This window comes from Ornithorhynchus anatinus, chromosome 5, assembly GCF_004115215.2.
Source record: "Ornithorhynchus anatinus isolate Pmale09 chromosome 5, mOrnAna1.pri.v4, whole genome shotgun sequence".
Classification (NCBI taxonomy): Eukaryota; Metazoa; Chordata; class Mammalia; order Monotremata; family Ornithorhynchidae; genus Ornithorhynchus; species Ornithorhynchus anatinus.
In genome coordinates this window covers 56,915,339-56,937,906 of record NC_041732.1, presented here as the reverse complement: position 1 = coordinate 56,937,906, position 22,568 = coordinate 56,915,339, and the positions used below count along the sequence as shown (strand labels likewise).

The 22,568-nt window shown below is 52.4% G+C and overlaps 1 protein-coding gene across 1 annotated transcript; it reads left to right on the top strand.

Moving 5' to 3' along the window:
• Positions 1 to 4,978: 4,978 nt before the first annotated feature.
• FNDC10 (fibronectin type III domain containing 10) lies at positions 4,979 to 8,079 on the top strand. Its single transcript, XM_003428770.3, has one exon. It carries the CDS (start codon positions 5,295 to 5,297, stop codon positions 5,988 to 5,990), a length of 696 nt encoding a protein of 231 aa, XP_003428818.2. The 5' UTR covers positions 4,979 to 5,294; the 3' UTR covers positions 5,991 to 8,079.
• The last annotated feature ends 14,489 nt before the right edge of the window (positions 8,080 to 22,568 follow it).

The following is a 22,568-nucleotide window of genomic DNA, read 5'->3' as shown; positions in this document are numbered from 1 at the left end:
TGACGAATCTGTCAACGGTATTGATTGAGTGCTTTATTATGTGCAAAGTCCACATGGGGCGCACACTCTTAATCCCCATTTTACAGGTGAGGTAACTGAGGCACAGGGAAATGAAGTGACTTGCCCAAGGTCACACAGCAGACATGTGATGGAGCTGGGTTGAGATCCCAGCTCCCAGCTTGTGCTCTACCCACTAGGCCACATGGGCTTCTGGTTGAGTCCTGGCCCGCTGCTAAGTATCCCTCTGGGCCTGTGTGGGTTGAAGGGCTGTGTGAGGGCGTCTGGGAACATCCAAGTAGAGGCACACAGATCCCAGCATCCCCCAGCCTGAGTGAAGATGGGAAGGATGAGTCTGGGGCCCTGGCCCAGGATCCATTCATTCATTTATTCATTCATTCAATCAATCGTATTTATTGAGCACTTACTGTGTCCACAGCACTGTGCTAAGTGCTTGGGAGAGTACAGTACAACAATAAACTGACACATTCCCTCCCCACAATGAGTCTAATGCCTAGGGGGGGGGATAGATATTAACATAAACAAATTACAGATATAATAATTATGGTACTTAAACACGATGAGCCAAGCGCTGCTCGAAGCAATGGGGTAGATACAAGTTAGGTTGGACACAGTCCCTGTCCCACATAGCACTCACAGTCTTAATCCCCATTTTACAGATGAAGTAACTGAGGCCCAGAGAAGCAAAGTAACTTGCCCAAGGTCACACAGCAGATAGGTGGCGGAGTGGGGATTAGAACCCATGACCTTCTGACTCCCAGGACTATGCTGTATCCAGGACTGAGAGGATGGGTCTGGGCCCCTGGCCCAGTATGACCTCAGCCTGGCCCAGTATGACCTCAGTGGCTTAGTGGAAAGAGCAAGGAGCTTGGGAGTCAGAGGTCATGAGTTCTAATCCCGGGTCCTCCACTTGTCAGCCGGGTGACTTTGGGCAAGTCACTTCACTTCTCTGTTCCTCACTTACCTCATCTGTAAAATGGGGATTAAGACTGTGAACGCCATGTGGGACAACATGATTACCTTATATCTCCCCCTGTGCTTAGAACAGTGCTTGGCACATCATAAGTGCTTAACAAATACTATCATCATCATTATTATTATTTGTGGCTACAAGCACAGACTTGAGACTCTGGGCCCAGCCCTCACCCTAGGCCCCAGAGTTCTGGCTTTTCTGCTAACTCTGTCCTTCTCCTTCCCTCACCCAATCCTGGGGTGAAATCCTCAGGGAGGCCCTTCCCTTGGTCACCAGGCTCCCGTCACCTCCCGACTGGATGAGGGATCCTTGCTTTCAGAAGCAGGGATCCGGCGGGCGTTCAAAGAGTGATGCCCGGCCACTTGGGGATGCCAGAGGCTCCTCCTCAGCCAAAACGTGGCGATACCACTCAGGATCCTGCCATCCTGTCCAACCCACTGCTTTTGGGCAGGATGGCCTCTCCTCCAAACCAAAGCGGAGATCCAACAGACTCTTCTACTTTCCGATCAGTCAGAAAGTGCTACCTGGTGTCTGACCTCAGAGAAGCAGTGTGGCTTAATGGATAGACCCCGGGCCTGGGAGTCAGAAGGTCATGGGTTCTATAATCTCCCCCCACCAAATGTCTTGGGGAAGTCACTCTGCTTCTCTGGGCCTCCGTTCCATCCTCTGTAAAATGGGAATTAAGACTGTGAGCCCCATGTGGAACAGGGACTTTGTCCAACCATTCATTCATTCATTCATTCATTCATTCAATAGTATTTATTGAGCGCTTACTATGTGCAGAGCACTGTACTAAGAGCTTGGAATGAACAAGTTGGCAACAGATAGAGACAGTCCCTGCCGTTTGACGGGTTTACAGTCTAATCGGGGGAGATGGACAGAAAAGAACAAAGGCAATAAATAGAGTCAAGCGGAAGAACATCTTGTAAAAACGATGGCGACTAAATAGAATCAAGGCGATGTACATTTCATTAACAAAATAGGGTAAATAGGGTAATGAAAATATATACAGTTGAGCAGACAGAGCACAGTGCTGAGGGGATGGGAAGGGAGAGGGGGAGGAGCAGAGGGAAATGGGGGGAAAAGAGGGTTAAGCTGCGGAGAGGTGAGGGGGGGGCGGTAGAAGGAGTAGAGGGAGAAGGGGAGCTCAGTCTGGGTACCTTGTATCTACCCCACTGCTTGGAACAGTGCTCTGCACCTAGTAAGCACTTAACATGAGCTCGCTGTGGGCAGGGATTGTCTCCCTTTATTGCTATATTGTAATAATAATAATAATGGCATTTGTTAAGCACTTACTATGTGCCAACCACTATTCTAAGCACTGGGGCAGGTAAAAGATAATCAGGTTGTCCTACATGGGGCTCACCATCTTAATCCCCCTTTTACAGATAAGGTAACTGAGGTATAGAGGATTTCAGTGACTTGCCCAAAGTCACAAGGCCGACAAGCGGCAGAGCCGGGATTAGAACCCATGACCTCTGACTCCCAAGCCCCTGCTCTTTCCAGTGAGCCACACTACTTTCCCAGGTGCTGGGTACAGTGCTCTGCACACAGTAAGCGCTCAATAAATACTACTGAATGAAAGTAGCATTAATAAAATAATAACAGAGCAAGTTCCCCAGTGTCTCGTAGGTACCTGTACCCATTTTTTGAGGGCGGCGGTCTAGGGTGACGTCTTGGGCCTGGAGTCCCAAGTCTGCCTGTAGCTAGTACTGAACCAGGGGCCTGGACCCATCTTCAGCCCGGGAGAGAAGCAGCGTGGCTTAGTAGGAAGAGCCCGGGCTTGGGAGTCAGCGGTCGTGGGTTCTAATCCAGGCTCCGCCGCTTGTCGGCTGTGTGACTTTGGGCAAGTCACTAAAGTTCTCTATGCCTCAGTTACCTTATCTGTAAAAGGGGGATTAAGATGGTGAGTCCCACATGGGACAACCTGCTTACCTTTTTCTACCCCAGTGCTTAGAACGGTGCTTGGCACATAGTAAGCGCTTAAGACCGTGAGCCTGTTGTTGGGTAGGGATTGTCTCTATTTCTTGCCGAATTGTACTTTCTAAGTGCTTAGTACAGTAAGCGCTCAATAAATACAATTGAATGAATGAATGAATGAATGAACAAATACCATCATTATCATTATCTTCTAGGTCCTGGATAGAACCCAGGCCTGGGAATCAGAAGGTCATGGGTAATAATCCCCGACTCTGCCACCTGTCTGCTGTGTGACCTTGGGCAAGTCATTTCATTTCTCTGAGCCTCAGTTCCCTCATCCATAAAATGGGGATTAAGAATGTGAGCCCTACGTGGGACAGAGACTGTGTCCAACCTGACTGACTTGTATGTATGTGTGGTATTTGTTAAGCTCTTATTCTGTGCCAGGTGCTGTACTAAGCGCTGGGGTGGAAACAAGCAAATCGGGTTAGACCCCCAGTCCCTGTCCCACGTGAGGCTTGCAGTCTCAATCCCCATTTTCCAGATGAGGGAACTGAGGCCCTGAGAAGTGAAGTGACTTGTCCAAGGTCACACAGCAGACACGTGGAGGAGCCGGGATCGGAACCTACGACCTCGGACTCATTCATTCAACCGGCGCTTACTGTGTGCAGGGCACTGTACTGCAAAGCAGTATGGCTCAGTGGAAAGAGCCTGGGCTTGGGAGTCAGAGGTCATGGGTTTGAAACCCGGCTCTGCCACTTAGCTGTGTGACTGTGGGCAAGTCACTTCACTTCTCTGGGCCTCAGTTACCTCATCTGTAAAATGGGGATTAAAAAACTGTGAGCCCCACACGGGACAACCTGATCTCCTTGTACTCCCCCCAGCGCTTAAAACAGTGCTCTGCACATAGTAAGCACTTAACAAATACCACCATTATTATTATTATTATTAAGCCCTTGGAAAATAATAATAATGACGGTATTTATTAAGCGCTCACTACAGGCCAAGCCCTGTTCTGAATAATAATGATAATAATTCATTCATTCATTCAATCGTATTGATTGAGCGCTTACTATGTGCAAAGCACTGTACTAAGCGCTTGGAATGTACAATTCAGCAACAGATGGAGACAATCCCTGCTCAATAACAGGCTCACAATCTAATAATAATGTTGGCATTGGTTAAGTGCTTGTGCAGAGCGCTGTACTAAGCGCTTGGAATGAACAATTCGGTAACAGATAGAGACAGTCCCTGCCCATTGACGGGCTTACAGTTTAATCGGGGGAGAGAGACGGACAAAAACAAGCCAACATCATCACGATAAATAGAATCAAGGGGATGTACACCTCATTAACAGAATAAATAGGGTAATAAAAATCTATACAAATGAGCAGAGTGCTGAGGGGAGGGGAAGGGAGAGGGGGAGGAGAAGAGGGAAAGCGGGGAAAGAGGGCTATCCCTGCCAATAACGGGCTCCCAATGTAATAATAATGTTGGCATTGGTTAAGCGCTTACTATGTGCCGAGCCCTGTTCTAAGCGCTGGGGTGGTTAGAGAGTAACCAGGCTGTCCCACGTGGGTTTCATCCCCATTTTCCCCATGAGCTCACTGAGGCCCGGAGAAGTGACTCGCCCAGAGTCCCACCCCGCTGCCGGAGCCGGGATTAGAACCCACGACCTTCTGCCTCCTAAGCGCGGGCTCTTTCCGCTGAACCCCGCTGCCTCTCCGGGGCAATCGGGCCACAAACTCGAAGCCCCACGACTTGGGGCGGCGTCTGGTACATAGGGAGCGTTTAGGAGGGGGACAGCGGGGGTTGGGGGGGAGGGAGGGGGACCTCTCTAGCCGCCCCCCGAGCAGGTGGAGTGGTGCAGGCCGGCGAGGGTTAAGTCAGGCGGGGCCTCTCTGTGTCTCTGCGTGTCTCTGCGTGTCTCTGGGTGTCTCCGCCTCCGGTTGGCGTCCGGCCCCGGGGAGGGGAAAGGGGGAGGGGACAGGGGGAGGGGGCTCGGTTCTCCTCTCCCATCCCCCTCCCCACCCAGCCGCGCCCCCTCCCCCCTTTCCCGTCCCCGGCCTTGGGCGGGAGCTCCGGGCCCACCGCCGCCGGCAAGGACCGGCCGCCGCCGACCGGACCCGGGACCGCCCCCAACGGACCCCTCCCCGGCCGGACCCCCCACCCTGGAGCAAGGGGCTCGACCCATCCTCCCCACCTCGTGCCCCGGCGGAAGAGCCGGTCCTGCCTTGGCCTCTGCGGATGACGGTGCGGATGATGCTCTCGGTCATTCATTCGGGAGTATTTGTTGAGCGCTGACCCTGTGCGGAGCACCGGACCGAGCGCTTGGAATGTGACCCGCCCTCGGCCCCAGCCCCCCCAGCCCCCCACCCGGAGGATGCTGCCGGTCCTGGTCCTCCCGCCGCTGCTGCTGGGCCTCTGCGTCCCGGGGGGCTGCGACCCCCCGTCGGGGCCGGGCCCGGGCCCGGGGTCCGACCCCCCTTGGTGCCCCTACAAGGTGCTCCGCGCCGGGCCGGGGGCGGGGGGCGAGCGGCTGTGCTTCCGGACCCCCGAGCGGGATTTTCGCTGCCCACGCCGAGGCTGCAAGGTCTTCCGCTCGGCCGGCCGCTCGCTGGTGGCCAACGTCCTGCGCAACAGCAGCGTCCTGCTGCAGTGGCGACCCCCGCCCGCCGCCACCCCCGCCCGCCTCCGCGGCTTCGCCCTCAACTGCTCCTGGGACGGGGCCTACACGCGCTTCCAGTGCGACCGCGTCCAGCTCGGGGCCGCCTGTCGCGACTACCTCGTCCCCGACGTGCACGACAGCGTGCGCTACCGCTTGTGCCTGCAGCCCCTGCTGCGCCCCCCGCGCGGGGAGCCCGCCCGCCCCGACGACCCGCCGCCCCCCGCCGCCGAGTGCGTGGAGTTCGCCGCCGAGCCGGCCGGCATGCGGGACGTGGTCATCGCCATGACCGCCGTCGGCGGGGCCATCTGCGTCATGCTCGTCGCCATCTGCCTGCTCGTCGCCTACATCACCGAGAACCTGGTCCACCCCGCCGGACGCCGCCCCGCCGCCCCCCGGGGCTCCGGGACCTGACCGGGACCGGCCCCCGGTCGGGAAGGGGGAGAATGGGGCGAGGACCCGGCCCCTCCGACGCGTCACCCTGAACCTCGCGCGCCCCGCCGCACCCCGAGGGCCCGGGTCCCGGCCGGGACCGGCCCTTGGCCGGAGGAGGGGAGGGGGCGAGGACCCGGCCCCCCGACGCATCACCCAGAAACTCGTGCGCCCCGCCTTAGGCTGCCCCGCGGGCACCCTGAAGTCCCGTGCCCTGACCGGGACCGGCCCCTGGCCGGAGGAGGGGGCGGGGGCGAAGACCCAACCCCCCCGATGCATCACCGAGACGTGCGCCCCTCCGTAGGGCGTCCCGCGTCACCCCGAGGGCCCAGGCCCTGACCGGGACCCACCCTGGCCAGAGGAGAGGGAGGTGATGTGGGCCCAGTCTCCCGACACGCCCACCCCACAACCCCGACCTTCTGGGGGCACCCCTCTGCCTCTCTGGGCACCCCCTGACCTGCAGGATTCGGGCTGCAGGATCTAACCCCCTCCCCAGGACCCTCCATCCCGACCCTCCCGGACGGGTGAGGCGCGGAGAGGCTGCCTGGGACGGTCGGGGTCCTCGGAGGCACCCCCTCCATCTCTTCATTCGGTAAAACCCCACAGTTGTCTCTCATCTCTAGCTGACGGCCGGGAGGCGAGGGGACAGAGGAGGCAGGAAAAATGCCCAGTCGGAGCTTCCTATTTAGGAAAGGTCCCAGTACCAAGCGGAGATGCTCCGTGTATCGCGATCGGAGGAGTTGGCCGTCTCGACTTCCTACCAGCGAGGCCCCGTCTCTGTAGGTCTGCCCCTTGTTTGCGGACACCCCAGCCCTCAAACATTCTCACCCCACCCCAAGGTGTTTGTGTGATGTCCTGGTTTTTCCTTAGAGGAGCCCTGAGGCATTGTAGCAGCCCCAGGGGTCCTCGCTGCCTTTCCTGGGAGCTTTTTATTTTTTCGGGGGGGTATTCTGTTCCTGGCAAGATCCATCCTACCTGTGTGTGCCCCATAACCACGGTTCAGATTCAGTCCAGTCCGGGGCAGGGGCTCTGTGGGCGGCAGATCCCGGGCAGCACCTCATGCTCGAGGAGGATCTGCATTTCCTGGAAGAAGAAGCCCAAGGCCACAGCTGGGAGCTCGAAGCGCGTTTGGTCGGCGGTCAGCCCGTCCTGACCTGCAGCTGTTGGCGGAAGTCAGCGTGGGCCGAACTGGGGAGAGGGGCTGGGCTGAAGTATGGTCCCTTCCTCCTTTCAAGAGTGCAGGTAGCTCCCCCTTCTCTGCTTGCCCCTGGAGTCTCAGGTTTTTTTTGGGGGGGTGGGAGGAACGACCATATGGTTTGGAGCCAATCTTCAATGTCGGTGATTCTGTGCCTTAGTGGTGAAGGGTCTCCCAGTCATCCCCACCACTCCCCGCCCCCCCAGGTGGCAGAGGCTGAACCAGCCCTGGTTCGACTGCCACTCTTCATCTCCCACGGGATGGGCGATAAGATTCCAGAAGCTTCTGGCCCGCCCGAATAGAGTCCCAGACCACCCCATTTTTCTGGGGGCCTTGGCTGTGAGTGAGTTGTTTGGGGGGTGGGGCTCCAGAGGGCCTCCCTCCCACCCCTCTCGTTTTTTTGTCCCAGATCAATCCATCGATTAATCAGTGGCATTTATTGAAAGCTCCCACCCCTTTTGGTTTTTTGTCCCAGATCAATCCATCGATTAATCAGTGGCATTTATTGAGAGCTTACTGAGTGCAGAGCACTGTATTCTGTACCTAGCACTTGGAAGAGAACAGTGCAACAGAGTAGGTAGAAACGATCCCAGCCCGCAGAGAGCTCACGAGAAGACATCACCGTGGGGGCCCGTGTCCCAAGCTGTTTTCCGAGTTCACGTGAGCCTGAAAAAGGGGGTCGCCGGGGGCGGGCCTTGGTCAGCAGGAACCAAGAGAGGCATTTCCATGCAGTGGAGTTAGGCGGGTTTGTCTGTCCTGGGAGGTGGCAAGGGGACCGTCATCATTATTGTTGCTATAGTATTTATTAAGTACTTAGACTGTGCCGAGCACCGTGCTAAGCACTGGGTAGGTCCAAATAAACAGTTCAGATCCTGACCGTGTCCCATGGTTTAAGTCGGGGAGGGTGGACCGGTAGAGGAACCGGTAAATAAATGGTACCGATTGGGAGCGACTAGAAACAAGTGAGAGATGACGATGATACGCGGGGAAGCCATCGGGGGAGGAGGGAGAGTTCTCTCCCCGGCACTCTGTCACTGGTTACTGCAGGGGTGGGTGGTGGTGGCGGTGAGAGGGGCTGCTCTGGAGCCCCGGCGGGGGAGTCACCCATCTCTCGCAGCTAGTGTTCTGCTCCTTTTCCTTCACCCATCCTTCCTGGCAGGGACCCTCGCTGCTGGGTTCTTGTGGGTCTGAGCGGTCGCACTCTGCAGTGGGGCCCAGAGCCGGGGTCCCCGAGTTCTCTGGGGAGGGGCCGGTAGCCCGAAGATCCGGGTGAAGCCGGGCGCACAGCTGGCTCCCGCCTCCCCGTGCGAACTACTCTGTGGGCAGGAATACGGAGGGGAGCTGCAGCTCCAGTTCCTCCTCAGCTCCCCCTCTCCACGGCGTTCTCACCCCACGTCCTCTCCGGCTGTCCTCACCCAGCCTGCAGGGACTGCTCCTGGATGAGGGAGGAAGAGTGGATAGAGGAAGAGTGGCTGTTGAGCGGCACCCAAGAGGATCAACACCGCAAGCTGGAAAGGATCTATCACCAACTCCCAAGAGGCCACCCTGACGGGGGGAAGAGATGGGCCGTGGGTAATACAAGATGGCAGATAAATGAGGAATCGGGGAGGCGGCTGAGGCCCTGGCTGTGCCAGGAGAGGCTGTGCCAGGCCTCGGCATTTGGGAGGACTAGGAGGAAGGGAAAGTTGGGACCTTCCCCGTGGATAAACCGTAAAGTGGATAAACAACAGTTGGCTTTGGAGGAATTGGAGGGGGGGCCCGTTCCCCATCTCCCCAAGGTTACGTATTCATCTAGTTTCCCTAAATACTGAGGGAGACAATTTCACTCCTCGGGGGAGAGGGGATGACTGAATATCAATTAATGGTATCTACTGAGTGCTTTCCATGTGCAGAGCCCTGAACTGAGTGCTTGGGAGAGTACAATCCAGTTACTAGACATGATTTCTGCCAGAAATGCAGGGATCGGAATCTCCTCATCAAAGAGGGCTCCTCCTTGGAGATGGCTGGCCAGCTCAGAAGTGCAACTCCTGAGCCAGGATTGAGGGTGACAACTGGGTCATGGGGAGGGTAAGGGGAGCAGGATATCTTCTTAGTTTGGTTGGGGGAGGTGGGGAGATTCCAGTTTGACCCTCTGGGCCTTAGAGCTGTTGGACCTTGGGGGAGCAGTACCCGGGCCCGACAGAGACGGGAGAGGATCCCCAGAGCACCCGCAGAAGCGGCAATTACTTCTCTGGTAATTGCACGGTGCCATCCTGCTGCTCCTGCTCTGCCCGCCCCCTGTCCCACCCGGCTGCTCTAGGGACAGCTACGGAAACCTCACAGACCGCCCATGCGGGGAGGGGAAAAGGTGGGGGCAGCAAGGGAGCCTAGCAGACACCCCCCTGCCCCCATCCCAGATCTGCAGTGCCCAGGGCCCTCCGGAGGTCCCTCTTCCTCTTCAGTCCATGTAGCTGGAGCGAAGGTTTAACTCGGGTCACCAACGTGGGTCCATTTACGTGCCCAAGTAACACTGCTGGAGTGTATACTCAGTCCATCTGGATGTTGGTGGGGAAAAAAAGGGTTGAGTTCCAGCTGTGTGCAGCTGGAGAGTGAACCCCTTCCCCTCCCATATTGGGGGAGGTAGGACGTGCATGCCTTCCCCGCCCCCCATATACGCTTGCTCTCTATATAGAGAACTAAGGAGAGAGATATATGGCAGATGTGTTCCTTTCAGTGGAGACCGTCACACAGACTTGCTGATCCTCTACAGAAGTTAAGGGTCAGTGCTCTTCGGCCCTCATCGAAAGGCCCCAAGCAGCTTGCTGTCCTCCTCAGCCCCAGGCCCTCCTGGCCCCAACTCTGGCCCTGAGCAGTTGAAATAGCCTTGAGCTTGGGAGGGGGAGAAATCTAAGTCCCGATTAGTTCCGGGGCCTCCGTCAGCACCCGCTTGTTCTGGGATCCACTGACAAGAACACCTCTATTTCTCTTGACTGTCGGGAGTGAGAGCCCCCAGCTTGGCCCCAGTCTGCTACCGTCCCTGGACTGGAGGGTCCTGTCCCTCAGCTGGGTCTCTGTCTGGCCCGCCCCATATTCCCAATGCATCCTCCTTTTGACCTGTTTATCCCTCCCACCTAGTAGTGATGATATTTATAAATTGCTTACCGTATGCAGAACATGGCAAAGAATACACAAGTACCTGGCCCTCAAGTGATTCATAATCTGAGAATATAAGTAGAGCAGAGGAGACTGGAGACAGAGGCACCAGGAGTGGTGAAACAATAAAATACTAAAGCAGCATAAAAGTGAAGACCAAATCAGTAGGGTGCTGTGGCTATAATAGCAGAATTACAGGCTCCTCATAGGTCGGATCTTGCCACCGACCTCTCGCCACTGACCTCTCGCCCACGTCCTGCCTCTGGCCTGGAATGCCGTCCCTCCTCATATCAGACAGACAATTACTCTCCCTCCCTTCTAGCCTTATAGAAGGTGCATTTCCTCCAAAACGCCTTTCCTGACGAAAGCCTCCTTTTCTCTTCTCCCACTTCCTTCTGCATCGCCCTGACTTGTTCCCTTTATTCATCCCCCCTCCCAGGCCCTCAGCACTTATGTACCTGTCTGTAATTTATTTATATTAATGTTTGTCTTCCACCTCTAGACTGTAAACTCACTGCGAGCAAGGAATGTGTCTGCTATATTGTTATATTGTACTCTCCCGAGTGCTTAGTACAGTGCTCTGCACACAGTAAACGCTCAGTAAGTACAATCGATTGACTGACAAGACCCATCCTTAGCCACAGGGACCGCTCCCGAGGTTTTGTGGCAGTCTCAGGCTGCGCCCTCTGTCCCGCCGGGATGGTGGAGTCTCTGCGATGGCACGGAGGAGACCCGGTGCCAGGTCCTGGAGAGGCAACATGGCTGGGCGTCCCACAGGGAGGAGTCCAAGAGCACCCGACAGCTGGTTTTATCCCCGGCCCGGTGTGCCCAGTGCCCGTCTGGAGAAGGAGCCCTTGGTGGAGGCAGGGGAGGCGGCGAGTAATAACAATAATAATAATAATAATAATAATGTTGGTATTTGTTACATCTGTACATCTCTGTAATTTCTGTATTTATATTAATGTCTGTCTCCCACTCTAGATTGTAAGCTTGTTGTGGGGAGTGTGCCGGTTTATCATTATATTGTACTCTCCCAAGTGCTTAGTACAGTGCTCTGCACATAGCAAGTGCTCAATAAATATGATTGACTGACTCTTCTCCCTCCCATTTTAATAATAATAATAATGTTGGTACTTGTTAAGCACTTACTATGGGCAGAGCACTGTTCTAAGCTCTGGGGTAGATACAGGATAATCAGATTGTCCCACGTGAGGCTCACAGTCTTAATCCCCAGTTTATGGATGAGATCACTGAAGCACAGAGAAGTGAAGTGACTTCCCCACAGTCACACAGCTGACAAGTAGCAGAGCCAGGATTCAAACCCATGACCTCTGACTCCCAAGCCCATGCTCTTTCCACTGAGCCACGCTGCTGCCCTTACTGGAGCAGTGTGGCTTAGTGGCAAGAACACGGGTTTAGGAGTTGGAGGACCTGGGTTCTCATCCCGGCTTTGCCACTTGTCTGCTGTGTGACCTTGGGTAAGTCACTTTGCTTCCTCTGAGCCTCAGTTACCACATCTGGAAAATGGGGATTAAGAGTATGAGCCCCATGTGGGACATAGACTGTGTCCAACTTGATTACCTCATATCTACCCAAGCGCTTAGAACAGTTAATAAGTGTTAATAATTTGTTAATAAGTGCTTAACAAATACTATCATTATTATTATTATTACTAGATACCAATTGCATCTCTCAACCACCTCCTCCCCTGGCAGCCAGCATCAGCCAGGCAGAGGGGTCAATAAATACACAAATGCTGTGAGGCTGAGGGGAGTGGTGAATAAAGGGTACAGGTCCAAGTGCAAGAGCAAATGCTAGAAGCAGCATGACCTAGAGGAGAGAGCACGGGCCTGGGAGACAGAAGGAGCTGGGTTCTAGTCCTGACTCTGTCACTTGCCTGCCAGGTGACCTTAGGCGAGTCACAACTTCTCTGTGCCTCAGTTACCTCATCTGTAAAATAGGGATTAAGTCTCCAAGCCCCATGTGGGATATGGAGTGTTTCTAACCTGATTACCTTGTATCTACCCCAGTGCTTAGAACAGTGTCTGGCAGGTAGTAAGTGCATAACAAATGCCATTAAAAAAACAAAAACTAAAAACTGTCCTGTTGGATGCACAAAAGAATGGAGGGTGGACTGGCAGTCAGTGGGGCGGGGGAGCAGTGGACCAGCGGAGTGGACGGGGCCGACCCGATTTGGGGGTCTCCTTAGCTTCTCGGAAGCTCTCGGTTCTCAGAGTGAGAATCTATGTGGAAAGAGTGGCTTTGTTCCTTCAGCTGGGGTGAGGGGCGGGCCCCCCCATCACCCTCCCAACTGGGAACCAGGGAGAAGAACCAGCTCTGGTCCTTCTCCCGGTCCTCCCAGCCCCCTCCCTTTGCACTGCCCATCCTGCTGGGAGACCCTCTGCATACTGAATTATTCATGCAGCTGCAACGAGGGGTGGGAGATGCCATGAGCCTCAGTGAGGCTTGGGTGAAAGGATGAGGCAGGAAATCTGGCTGACACTTAGAGTCACACGCACTCGCCTACTGCACAAGCATCCACGGCTCCACTGTGGTCACCTCATCTCTCTCATGTTCTCCTGCAGGCCTCCGCACGCACCGATGAGCCCGTGCACATATACACACACACTATCCCGGATCCAGCTGAGCTATTTATAGTTTGGCTTGCATCTCCTGACAAAAATCCCCACGGATCTCCCTCCTTCCACACTCCCAACTGATGGCCCGGGATCAGGCAGCAGAGCCACTGGGCTTGGGGTGGTGGAGGGGCTGCCTGAGTGGTTTGTGAAGGCTGGAGCCAGAGGGTCAAACAGGGAGAGGACCACCTCTCTCTCTGTGTATATCTGTAATTTATTTATATTAATATCTGTCCCCCCCTAGGCTGTGAGCTCGTCGTGGGCAGGAATGTGTCCGTTTCATGTTATATCGTACTCTCCTGAGCACTTAGAACAGTGCTCTCCACACAGTAAGCACTCAGTAAATATAACTGACTGACTGACTTCCGCTGGCCCTGGCCCAGGCTCCATCACTCCCCTGAAATCTCACCTCATTGTCTCAGGAGGCTGGGTGGTCCCCCCACCCCACACATTCTCTTTCTAAACTCCCAGGGGTCTGTCTCCCTCTCCGACTGTCTGCTGTCTGTTCATCTCTCTGGGGGCTGGAGGGATAGGATGGGAGGGAGTTTGGGAAAAGAGGAGGAGGCAGAGGCATGAGGTAAGGCAGAAAGACAGAGAGTCACAGGGACCGGGGGTTGATGTGGGCTAATATGCCTCCCCTCCACACTCCCTTCCACCAGAGGGGTCTCAGGTTGTCTCAGTGGTCCTCTGCCTGGACCATCAATCAATCATTCAATGCTATTTATTTGGCACTCTCTATATATAGAGCACTGTGCTAAATGTTTGAGAGGGTAATGATATTTGTAGTATTTGTTAAGTGGTAACCATGTGCCAAGCATTATTCTAAGCACTGGGGTAGATATAAGATCCTCAGGTTGGACACAGTCCCTTATTCCACAAAGGGCTTACAGTCTAGATAGGAGGGAGTCGGATTTAATTCCCATTTTACAGGTGAGGTTAAACAAGGCACAGAGAAGTTAAGTGATTTGCCCAAGGTGACAAAGCAGACAAGTAGTAGAGCCAGGATTAGAACGCAGGTCCTCTGACTCCCAGGCCCGAGCTCTTTCCCCTGGGTCATGCTGCTTTTCAAATTCATTCAGTCATATTTATTGAGCGCATACTGTGTGCAGAGCACTGTACTAAGTGCTTGGAAAGTGCAATACGTCAATAAAGAGAGACAAACTCTCCCCACAGTGGGCTTACAGTCTAGACGGGGGCGAGACGGACATCAAAACAAGTAGACAGGCAGCGTGCTGGCTGGGCTGTAGAAGGAGAGAAGGGAGGTGAGGTAAGAAGGGGCAAGGTGATGGAGACCTTTAAAGCCAATAGTGAGCAGTTTCTATTTGATACGGAGGTTGCAAATCATATTACTGAATGCTTACTCTGGGCAAAGAAGGCACTGTACTAAGCACTTGGGAGAATACTTGCCTGAAAGGGACGGATCCACGCGTCAATCAATCAGTGGTATTTATTGAGCACTTACTATGTGCAGAGCACCATGCTAAACACCTGGGAAAGTACCATACAACAGAATTAGCAGACACGTTACCTGCCTGTAATGGGTTTACAATCCAGAAGGGGAGACAGACATTAATTTAAATAAATTATTTATAATTTATAAGTTGAAGATATGGACATTAAGTGCTGTGAGGTGGGGAGGTAGGGTGAACCTGCCCTGGAGTCCCAGAGACCCTGCTGCTGCTGTTGCTTCTATTTCTGTTCACCCACTACTAGGCCTGCGGGCCGCTTCCCTCCCCCCGAACCTGAGGTCTCCCTGCTGATATTCCTGCTTCATCCTCCCTCTGCCCTGATCCCTGCCCAGGGCCCAGACCCATCCCTACTGCCCCCGCCCCCCCAACAGTCTCCGACTAAGCCCTCACCTCCTCTTCTCCCATTCCCTTCTGCGTCACCCTTGCACTTCGATCTGCTCCCTCTGTTCACCCCTCAGCCCCACAGCTCTCACGTACATAGCCGTAATTTACGATTAGTGTCCATCTCCCGCTCTAGACTGGAAGCTCGTTCTGGGTAGGGAACGTGATATTCCAACTCCGTGATACTGTACTCTTGCTCTGCACAGGTAAGCACTGAATGAATATGACTGAGTGATGGATTGATCTGTCCTGATGCCCACTCTGCCGGAGCTGGTTGACCCCACCAGGTGGGCTGGAGCTGGGCACAGAGGGGGGTCATTGGGGGAATATTGAGGAAAGCCTCCTTGGAGCTGGGACCGCAGGTTCAAGTGGAATCTAGTTCCTGCATCCCCTTCCTTTCCCTGCATCTTCCCAGCACAGAGTCCTACTTGGAGGGTCATAAGGGACACAGGGATTTGGAGCTGGGTGGAGACATCCTGTCCACCTGCCACTTACACAGCTATTCACCACCCTGACCAGGGGCTGAAGGGGTCTGATCTCCCCAGCCCTGAGTGCGGGCTGACCGACTGCTGGAAGCGTCTCAGGGGAAGTCCCCGGGAGCTGAGAGGCAGATGCAGCCCCAGGGACTCCAGGTGGACAACTGAATTTCCATCCTGGATGAGGTCAGTGTGGCAGATGGCCCAGCCAGGTCACCATGTCCAGGCCCCCGAGGAAGCAGCATACCTACCGGATAGAGCATGGGTCTGGGAGTCAACCTGGTTTCTAATCCCGTCTCCACCAATCATCTGCTGTGTGATCTTGGGCAAGTCACTTCACTTCTCTGGGACTTGGTTACCTCATCTGTAAAATGGGAATTAAGAGTGTGAGTTCCATGTGGGACAGGGACTTTGTCCAAGCTGATTAGCTCGTATCTATCCCAGTGCTTAAAACAGTGCTCAACACACAGTAAGCACATAACAAATACTATTATATTATTATTATTATGTCTTGGTGCAAGGGGAGGCCTGGGAGGAGGATGGGACAGAGGCTCTGGACTCTTTTCAGTTCACTCAGTCACCTGGATCAACTTTCTAAACCATCATTCTGCACACGTGTCCCCCCTCCTCAAAAACCTACAATGGCTGGAAACCGCCCATTCGTCTCCATGCTGAGCAGAAACTCCGGGCCACCAGCTTGAAATGATCAATCAATCCATCAGTTGTACTTATTGAGCACTGACTGTGCGCAGAGCACTGTAATGACCACTTGGGAGAATACAGTTTAACAAGAGTTGGTAGACACATTCCCTGCCTAAAAGGAGCTTAGGGCCTATAGGAAGAGACAAGCATTTATATAAATAAATTGCAGATCTGTACATAAGTGCGGTGGGGCTGAGGTTGGGTTGGATAAATCCAAGTACAAAACCTTGCAAATCCAAGGGCGAGGCGACACAAAAGGGAGTGGGAGGAGGGGAAATGAGGGCTTAGTCAGGGAAGGCCTCTTGGAGGAGATGTGATTTCAATAAGGCTTTAAAGGTGGGAAGAGTGAGTGCCTTTCAGATAAATCAATAAATCAATCCTTTTCTCCCCACTACTGTGTCTACTCTCTCTTCCCACTACCCCCAGCTCACACATTTCATTCCTTTCAGACTACTCTACTCACTGTGCCTCACTCTTGTCTCTCACACCAACGACCTCTCGTTCACATCCTCCTTTCTTTCTGTATCTCCCTCCTCCTTCACATCCAGCAGGCCTCCTCTCCCTCCACCTTCAAAGCCCCACTGAAATCACATCTCCTCCAAAAAGCCTTCCCTGCTTAGTCTCTCTTCTCCCCAGCTCAACTGCCATTCCAGCACTTCCGCATCACCTAAGCACTTGGGTGATCATTCCACCTCACCCCCAGAAGCGGCACGAACTAGTGTTTAGAGCACTGGCCTGGGAGCCAGAAGGACCTGGGTTCTACTCTCAACTCTGCCACTTGTGCACTGTGTGACCATGGGGAAGTCATTTAACCTCACTGAGCCTCAGTTGGCTCATTTGTAAAATGGGGATTATACCTGTGAGGCTCATGTGGGACATGGACTGTGTCCAACCCAAATACGCTATATCTACCCCAGTGCTTAGAACAGTACCTGTACATAGTAAGAGCTTAACAAATACCATGAGAAAAAAAAAGACTGTTTCTTCCTTCTACTTGTGATGTCTTTTAGTGTTTGTCTCACCTGCTAGACTGTAAGATCTATGAGAGCAGGGACCGTGACTGATGACTACTGTATTCTCCCAAGCACAAAGTAATCATAATTATGGTATTTGTTAAGCGTTGACTATGTATGAGTCAAGCACTGTTCTAAGAGCTGGGGTAGATACAAGGTAATCAGGTTGTCCCATGTGTGGCTCACAGTCTTCATCCCCATTTTACAGATGAGGGAACTGAGGCCCAGAGAAGTGAAGTGGATTGCCCAAGGTCACACAGGGGACAAGTGGCAGAGCCAGGATCAGAACTCACATCCTCTGACTCCCAAGCCCATGCTCTTTCCACTAAGCCACTCTGCTTCTTGTAAGTGCCCAGTCTCCAACACCACCAAGGAGAGGCTGAAGAGGAAGTTGCCAAATTGCAGAAAGAGGGATGGAGGTTAGACTATGGGAAGAACTACCTGACTGTCAGGGGGGTGTGAGACACTGGAACTGTTGGCCAAGGGAGGCCAGTGCATTAGAAGAGCGTTGTGGGGTGGCATGGGAAATCCAAAGCGCTGAAAGAAAGGGATGGGGACCTGACAGATGTGAGCAGCTGGAGGGAGGAAAGAGGCCAGAGAAGCAATGTGGCGTAATAGAGTATGGGCCTGGAAGTCAGAAGATCATGGGTTCTAATGCCGGCTCCACCACTGGTTTGCTTGTGTGACCTTGGGTAAGTCACTTCACTTCTCTGTGCCTCAGTTCCTCATCTGTAAAATGAGTATTAAGACTGTGAGCTCCTCAAGGGACAAGGGTTGGGTCTAACCCCATTTGCTTATATCCACCCCAGCACTTAGGACAATGCCTGGCACACAGTAATAATAATAATGATAGTATGTACATCACAGGTAGGAGGAAGCAACTGAGTCTTTTTATCATGGTATTTGTTAAGCTCTTACTATGTACCGGGTACTGTTCTAAGCGGTAGGGTAGATATAGTGTATTTGGGTTGGACACAGTCCATATCCCACATGAGGCTCACAGTGAAAATCCCCATTTTATAAATGAGCCAACTGAGGCTCAGTGAGTTTGTGACTCCCTCAGGGTCACATAGCGCACAAGTGGCAGTGTTAAGCGCTTACTATGTGCCAAGCACTGTTCTAAGCACTGAGGTAATAATAATAATAATGTTGGTGTTTGTTAAGTGCTTACTAGGTGCAGAGCACTGTTCTAAGCGCTGGGGTAGATACAGGGTAATCAGGTTGTCCCATGTGAGTCTCACAATCTTCATCCCCATTTCACAGATTAGGTAACTGAGGCCCAGAGAAGTTAAGTGACTTGCCCATAGTCACACAGCTGACAAGTGGCATAGTCGGAATTTGAACCCATGACCTCCGACTCCCAAGCCTGGGCTCTTTCCACTGAGCCACGCTGCTTCCCAGAGGTAATTAGGTAGTCCCACGTGGGGCTCACAGTCTTCATTTTCCAGATGAAGTCACTAAGGCCCAGAGCAGTGAAGTGACTTGCCCAAAGTCACCCAGCCGACAAGTGACGGGGCTGGGATTAGGGCCATCGACCTCCGACTCCAAGCCCGGGCGCTTTCCACTGAGCCAAGCTGCTTCTAAGCAGTAAGGGCTTAACAAATGATTATTATTATTGCTATACAGATATAAAAATATACAAATAGAATAATATTTTTATTAATAGGGCCTTTCTTTCTGAACCTGGTACAACCGAATGGGGCGGGAATTGGCAGGGCGCCGGCGCCCTCTGGTGGCCACAATGGCTCAGTGTCTCCAGCCTGTGCCGCCCGCTCGTCGCTCAGCAATGTCTCAGTTGCATTATATTTATTGCATTTATTGAGCGCTTACTACGTGCACAACACTGTACTAAGCGCTTGAATAACGGTATTTGTTAAGCGCTTACTGTGTGCCAAGCTCTCTTCTAAGCGCTGGGGTAGATACAAAGTTAACAGGTTGTCCCATGTAAGCCCCGTGTGGGACAACTCTGCACATAATAAGCGCTCAATAAATACTATTGAATGAATGAATGAACGAATGAATGAATGAATGACAACCTGATTACCTTATATTTACCCCGGCTCTCTGGAACACTGCTTGGCACAGAGTAAGCGCTTAACATGTGGGGCCCACAGTCTTCATCCCCATTTTCCGGATGAGGGCATTGAGGCACGGAGAAGTTAGGTGACATGCTCAAAGTCACACAGCGGACAAGTGACGGAGCTAGGATTAGAACCCACGACCTCTGATTCCCAAGCCCGGGCTCTTTCCACTAAGCCACACTGCTTCTAAGCAGTAAGAGCTTATCAATTGATTATTATTACTAATATATACAATAATAATACTAATAAGTAGGTGACCGCGGGGTCGCTTGCTTCATTTGGGGAAGGGGATAATAATGTTGGTATTTGTTAAGCGCTTACTATGTGCAGAGAACCGTTCTAAGCCCTGGGGGAGTTACAGGGTAAGCAGGTTGTCCCTTGTGAGCCTCACAGTCTTCATCCTCATTTTACAACTGAGGCACAGAGAAGTGAACTGACTTGACCACAGTTACACAGCTGACAAGTGGCAGAGCCGGGATTCAAACCCATGACCTCTGACTCCCAAGCCCGGGCTCTTTCCACTGAGCCACGCTTCTTCTCGGACAGCGGATGCAGGGGGAAGGGAAGGGGACGGACACTGGAGAGGGAGAGTGGGTAGGGGAGAAGCAGTGAAGCGGCGTGGCCTAGTGGAAAGAGCCCGGGCCTGGGAGTCAGAGGACCTGGATTCTAATCCTGGCTCTGCCAATTGTTTGCTGTGTGACCTTGGGGGAGTCGCTTAATTTCCCCATACCTCAGTTTCCTCAACTGTAAAAGGGGGATTCAATGCCTGTTCTCCTTCCTACTTAGACTGTGAGCCCCAGGCGGGATAGGGACTGTGACTGGACTAATTAATTTGAACCTACCCCGGCACTTAGAACAGTGTCTGATACACTGCCGAATCGTACTTTACAAGCACTTAGTAGAGTGCTCTGCACACAGTAAGCGCTCAATAAATACAAATGAATGAATGAATGAATAATAAGTGCTTACAAATACCATAATATTTCAGGGACCACCCCTGAGGTGGAAGCTGCTGAAAGAACTTGTGCTGCACTATATTTGAGGAACTCCCTAGTTCAGAGAAAAGGTGAGGAATGGGGGTCATCACTAGTCCCCCCACTTCCCAACTTCCAGGATTCCTTTGAGCCACGAAAAGCTAGCACTGGGTGACAGGAGACCAGAGTTCTAATCCCAGCTCTGCCACTAGCTTGCTGTGTAACCTGGGTGAGTCACTTAACTTCCCTGGACCTTAGTTACCTCATCTGTAAAATGGGGAGATGATATGAGATATAATACGAGAGAAACAGCAGTGGCCTAGTGGATAGAGCAGGGGCCTGGGAGTCAGAAGGACCTGGATTCTAATCCCGACTCACCATTTAGCTGCTCTATGGCCTCGGGCAAGTCATTTCACTTCTCTGTGCCTTAGTTCCTTCACCTGTAAAATGGGGATTAAGACTGTGAGCCCTATGTGAGACAGGGACTATATGCAACCTGATTATCTGGTTTCTTCCCCAGTGCTTAGAACAGTGCCTGGTCCATAGTAAGCGCTTAACAAATACCACAATTTTTAAAATTATTATTATATTAAATTGTCCTTCAGTTTGAAGGCAACACAGCAGACACTAGGGTGGTCTCCATTACTGTGAGGTTTGCTGAGAGGAAATCTCTTATACGGTTGCCTGCTTTGTCCATGAAAATACAAGGCGGGGGACACGGTGAAAAGAGAAACCAGATCGGGATTCAGCAGACCGGAGTTCTAGTACAGGATTCACCATTTGCCTGTTGTGTGAACTTGGGCAAATCCCTTGGCTTTTCTGAACCTCATTCCCTTACTTGTAAAATGGGAATAAAACACCTGTCCCCCCTCCCATTGAGACTGAGCTCCAGGTGGATCAGGGACTGTGTCCAATCCACTGTCTTGTATTTTTTCCAGTGCTTAGCACAGTAGTTGGCACGGGGTATACGTTTAATAAGTCCCATCGTTATTTTCTGATCCTACCGCCGGTTAGGGTGAGCTCTTTTCCTTTTCCTTTCCTTAGAGAAGCAGCATGGCTCAGTGGAAAGAGCCCGGGCTTGGGAGTCAGAGGTCATGGGTTCAAATCCCGGCTCTGCCACTTGTCAGCTATGTGACTGTGGGCAAGTCCTTAACTTCTCTGTGCCTCTGTTACCTCATCTGTAAAATGGGGATTAAGATTGTGAGCCTCACGTGGGACAACCTGATTACCCTATATCTCCCCCAGTGCTTAGAACAGTGCTCTACATATAGTAAGTGCTTAACAAACACCAACATTATTATTATTAATATTATTATGGTATTTGTTAAGCGCTAACCATGAGCCAGGCTCTGTAATAAGGGCTGGGGTATTTAGAAGCTAACCAGGTTGAACAATGAGTTTATAGACCAGAGGGGGTGACAGATGTTAATATAAATAATTAAATTAAGGCTATGTATGTAAGTGCTGCGCTGTGGGGATGAGGGTGAATAAAGGGAGCAAATCAGGGCAACTTGCAAGGTCACACTGCAGCCAAGTGGCAGAGCCGGGGTTAGAACCCAGATCCGTTTGACTCCCAGGCCCATGCTCTATCCATTAGGCCACGCTGCTCCCCTCATATCATATCTCATATCACCTCCCCATTTTACAGATGAAGAAACTAAGGTCCAGAGAAGTTAAGTGACCTGCCCTAGATTACACAGCAGGGAGAGGGAGAAGAGGAAATGAGGGCTTAGTCAGGGAAGACTCTTGGAGGAGATGTGCCTTCAATAAGGCTTTGAAGCTGGGGACAGTCATTGTCCATCAGATAGCAGCATGGCCTAGTGGACAGAGCACGGGCCTGGGAGTCAGAAGGATCTGGGTTCTAATCCCAGCTCTGCTACTTCTCTGCTGTGACCTTGGATAAGTGACTGAACTTCTCTGTGCCTCAGTTCCCTTAACTGTAAAATGGAGATTCAATAGCTGTTCTCCCTCCTACTTGATCTGTGATCCCCACGTGGGACCTGATTATCTTGCATCTATCACAGTGCTTAGTACAGGGTTTGGCTACATAGTAAGCGCTTAACAAATAGCACAATTTTATCATTATCACTAATATTACTCCATCTCCTCCCAGGGATGTTGAGGGGTAAAATGAGTAAATGGATGTAATTGGGCCCAGGAGAAATAAAAGTGCTCTGCAAAATCCAAAGAAGGCTTTTTTAAAAAAATGGTATTTGTTAAGCACTTATTTTGTGCCATGTACTGGACTAAGCACTGGGGTAGACACATGCTCATCAGGTTGGACACAATCCCTGTCCCACACAGACTCACAATTTTAATCCCCATTTTACAGTTGAGTTAACTGAGGCACCAAGAAGTGAAGTGACTTGCTCAAGGTCAAGCTCGATGTGGGCAGGGAATGTATTTGTCATATTGTCCTCTCCTAAGCGCTTAGTACAGTGCTGTGCACACACTAAGCACTCAGTACATACGATTGACTGACGGCATACAAGTGGTGGAAC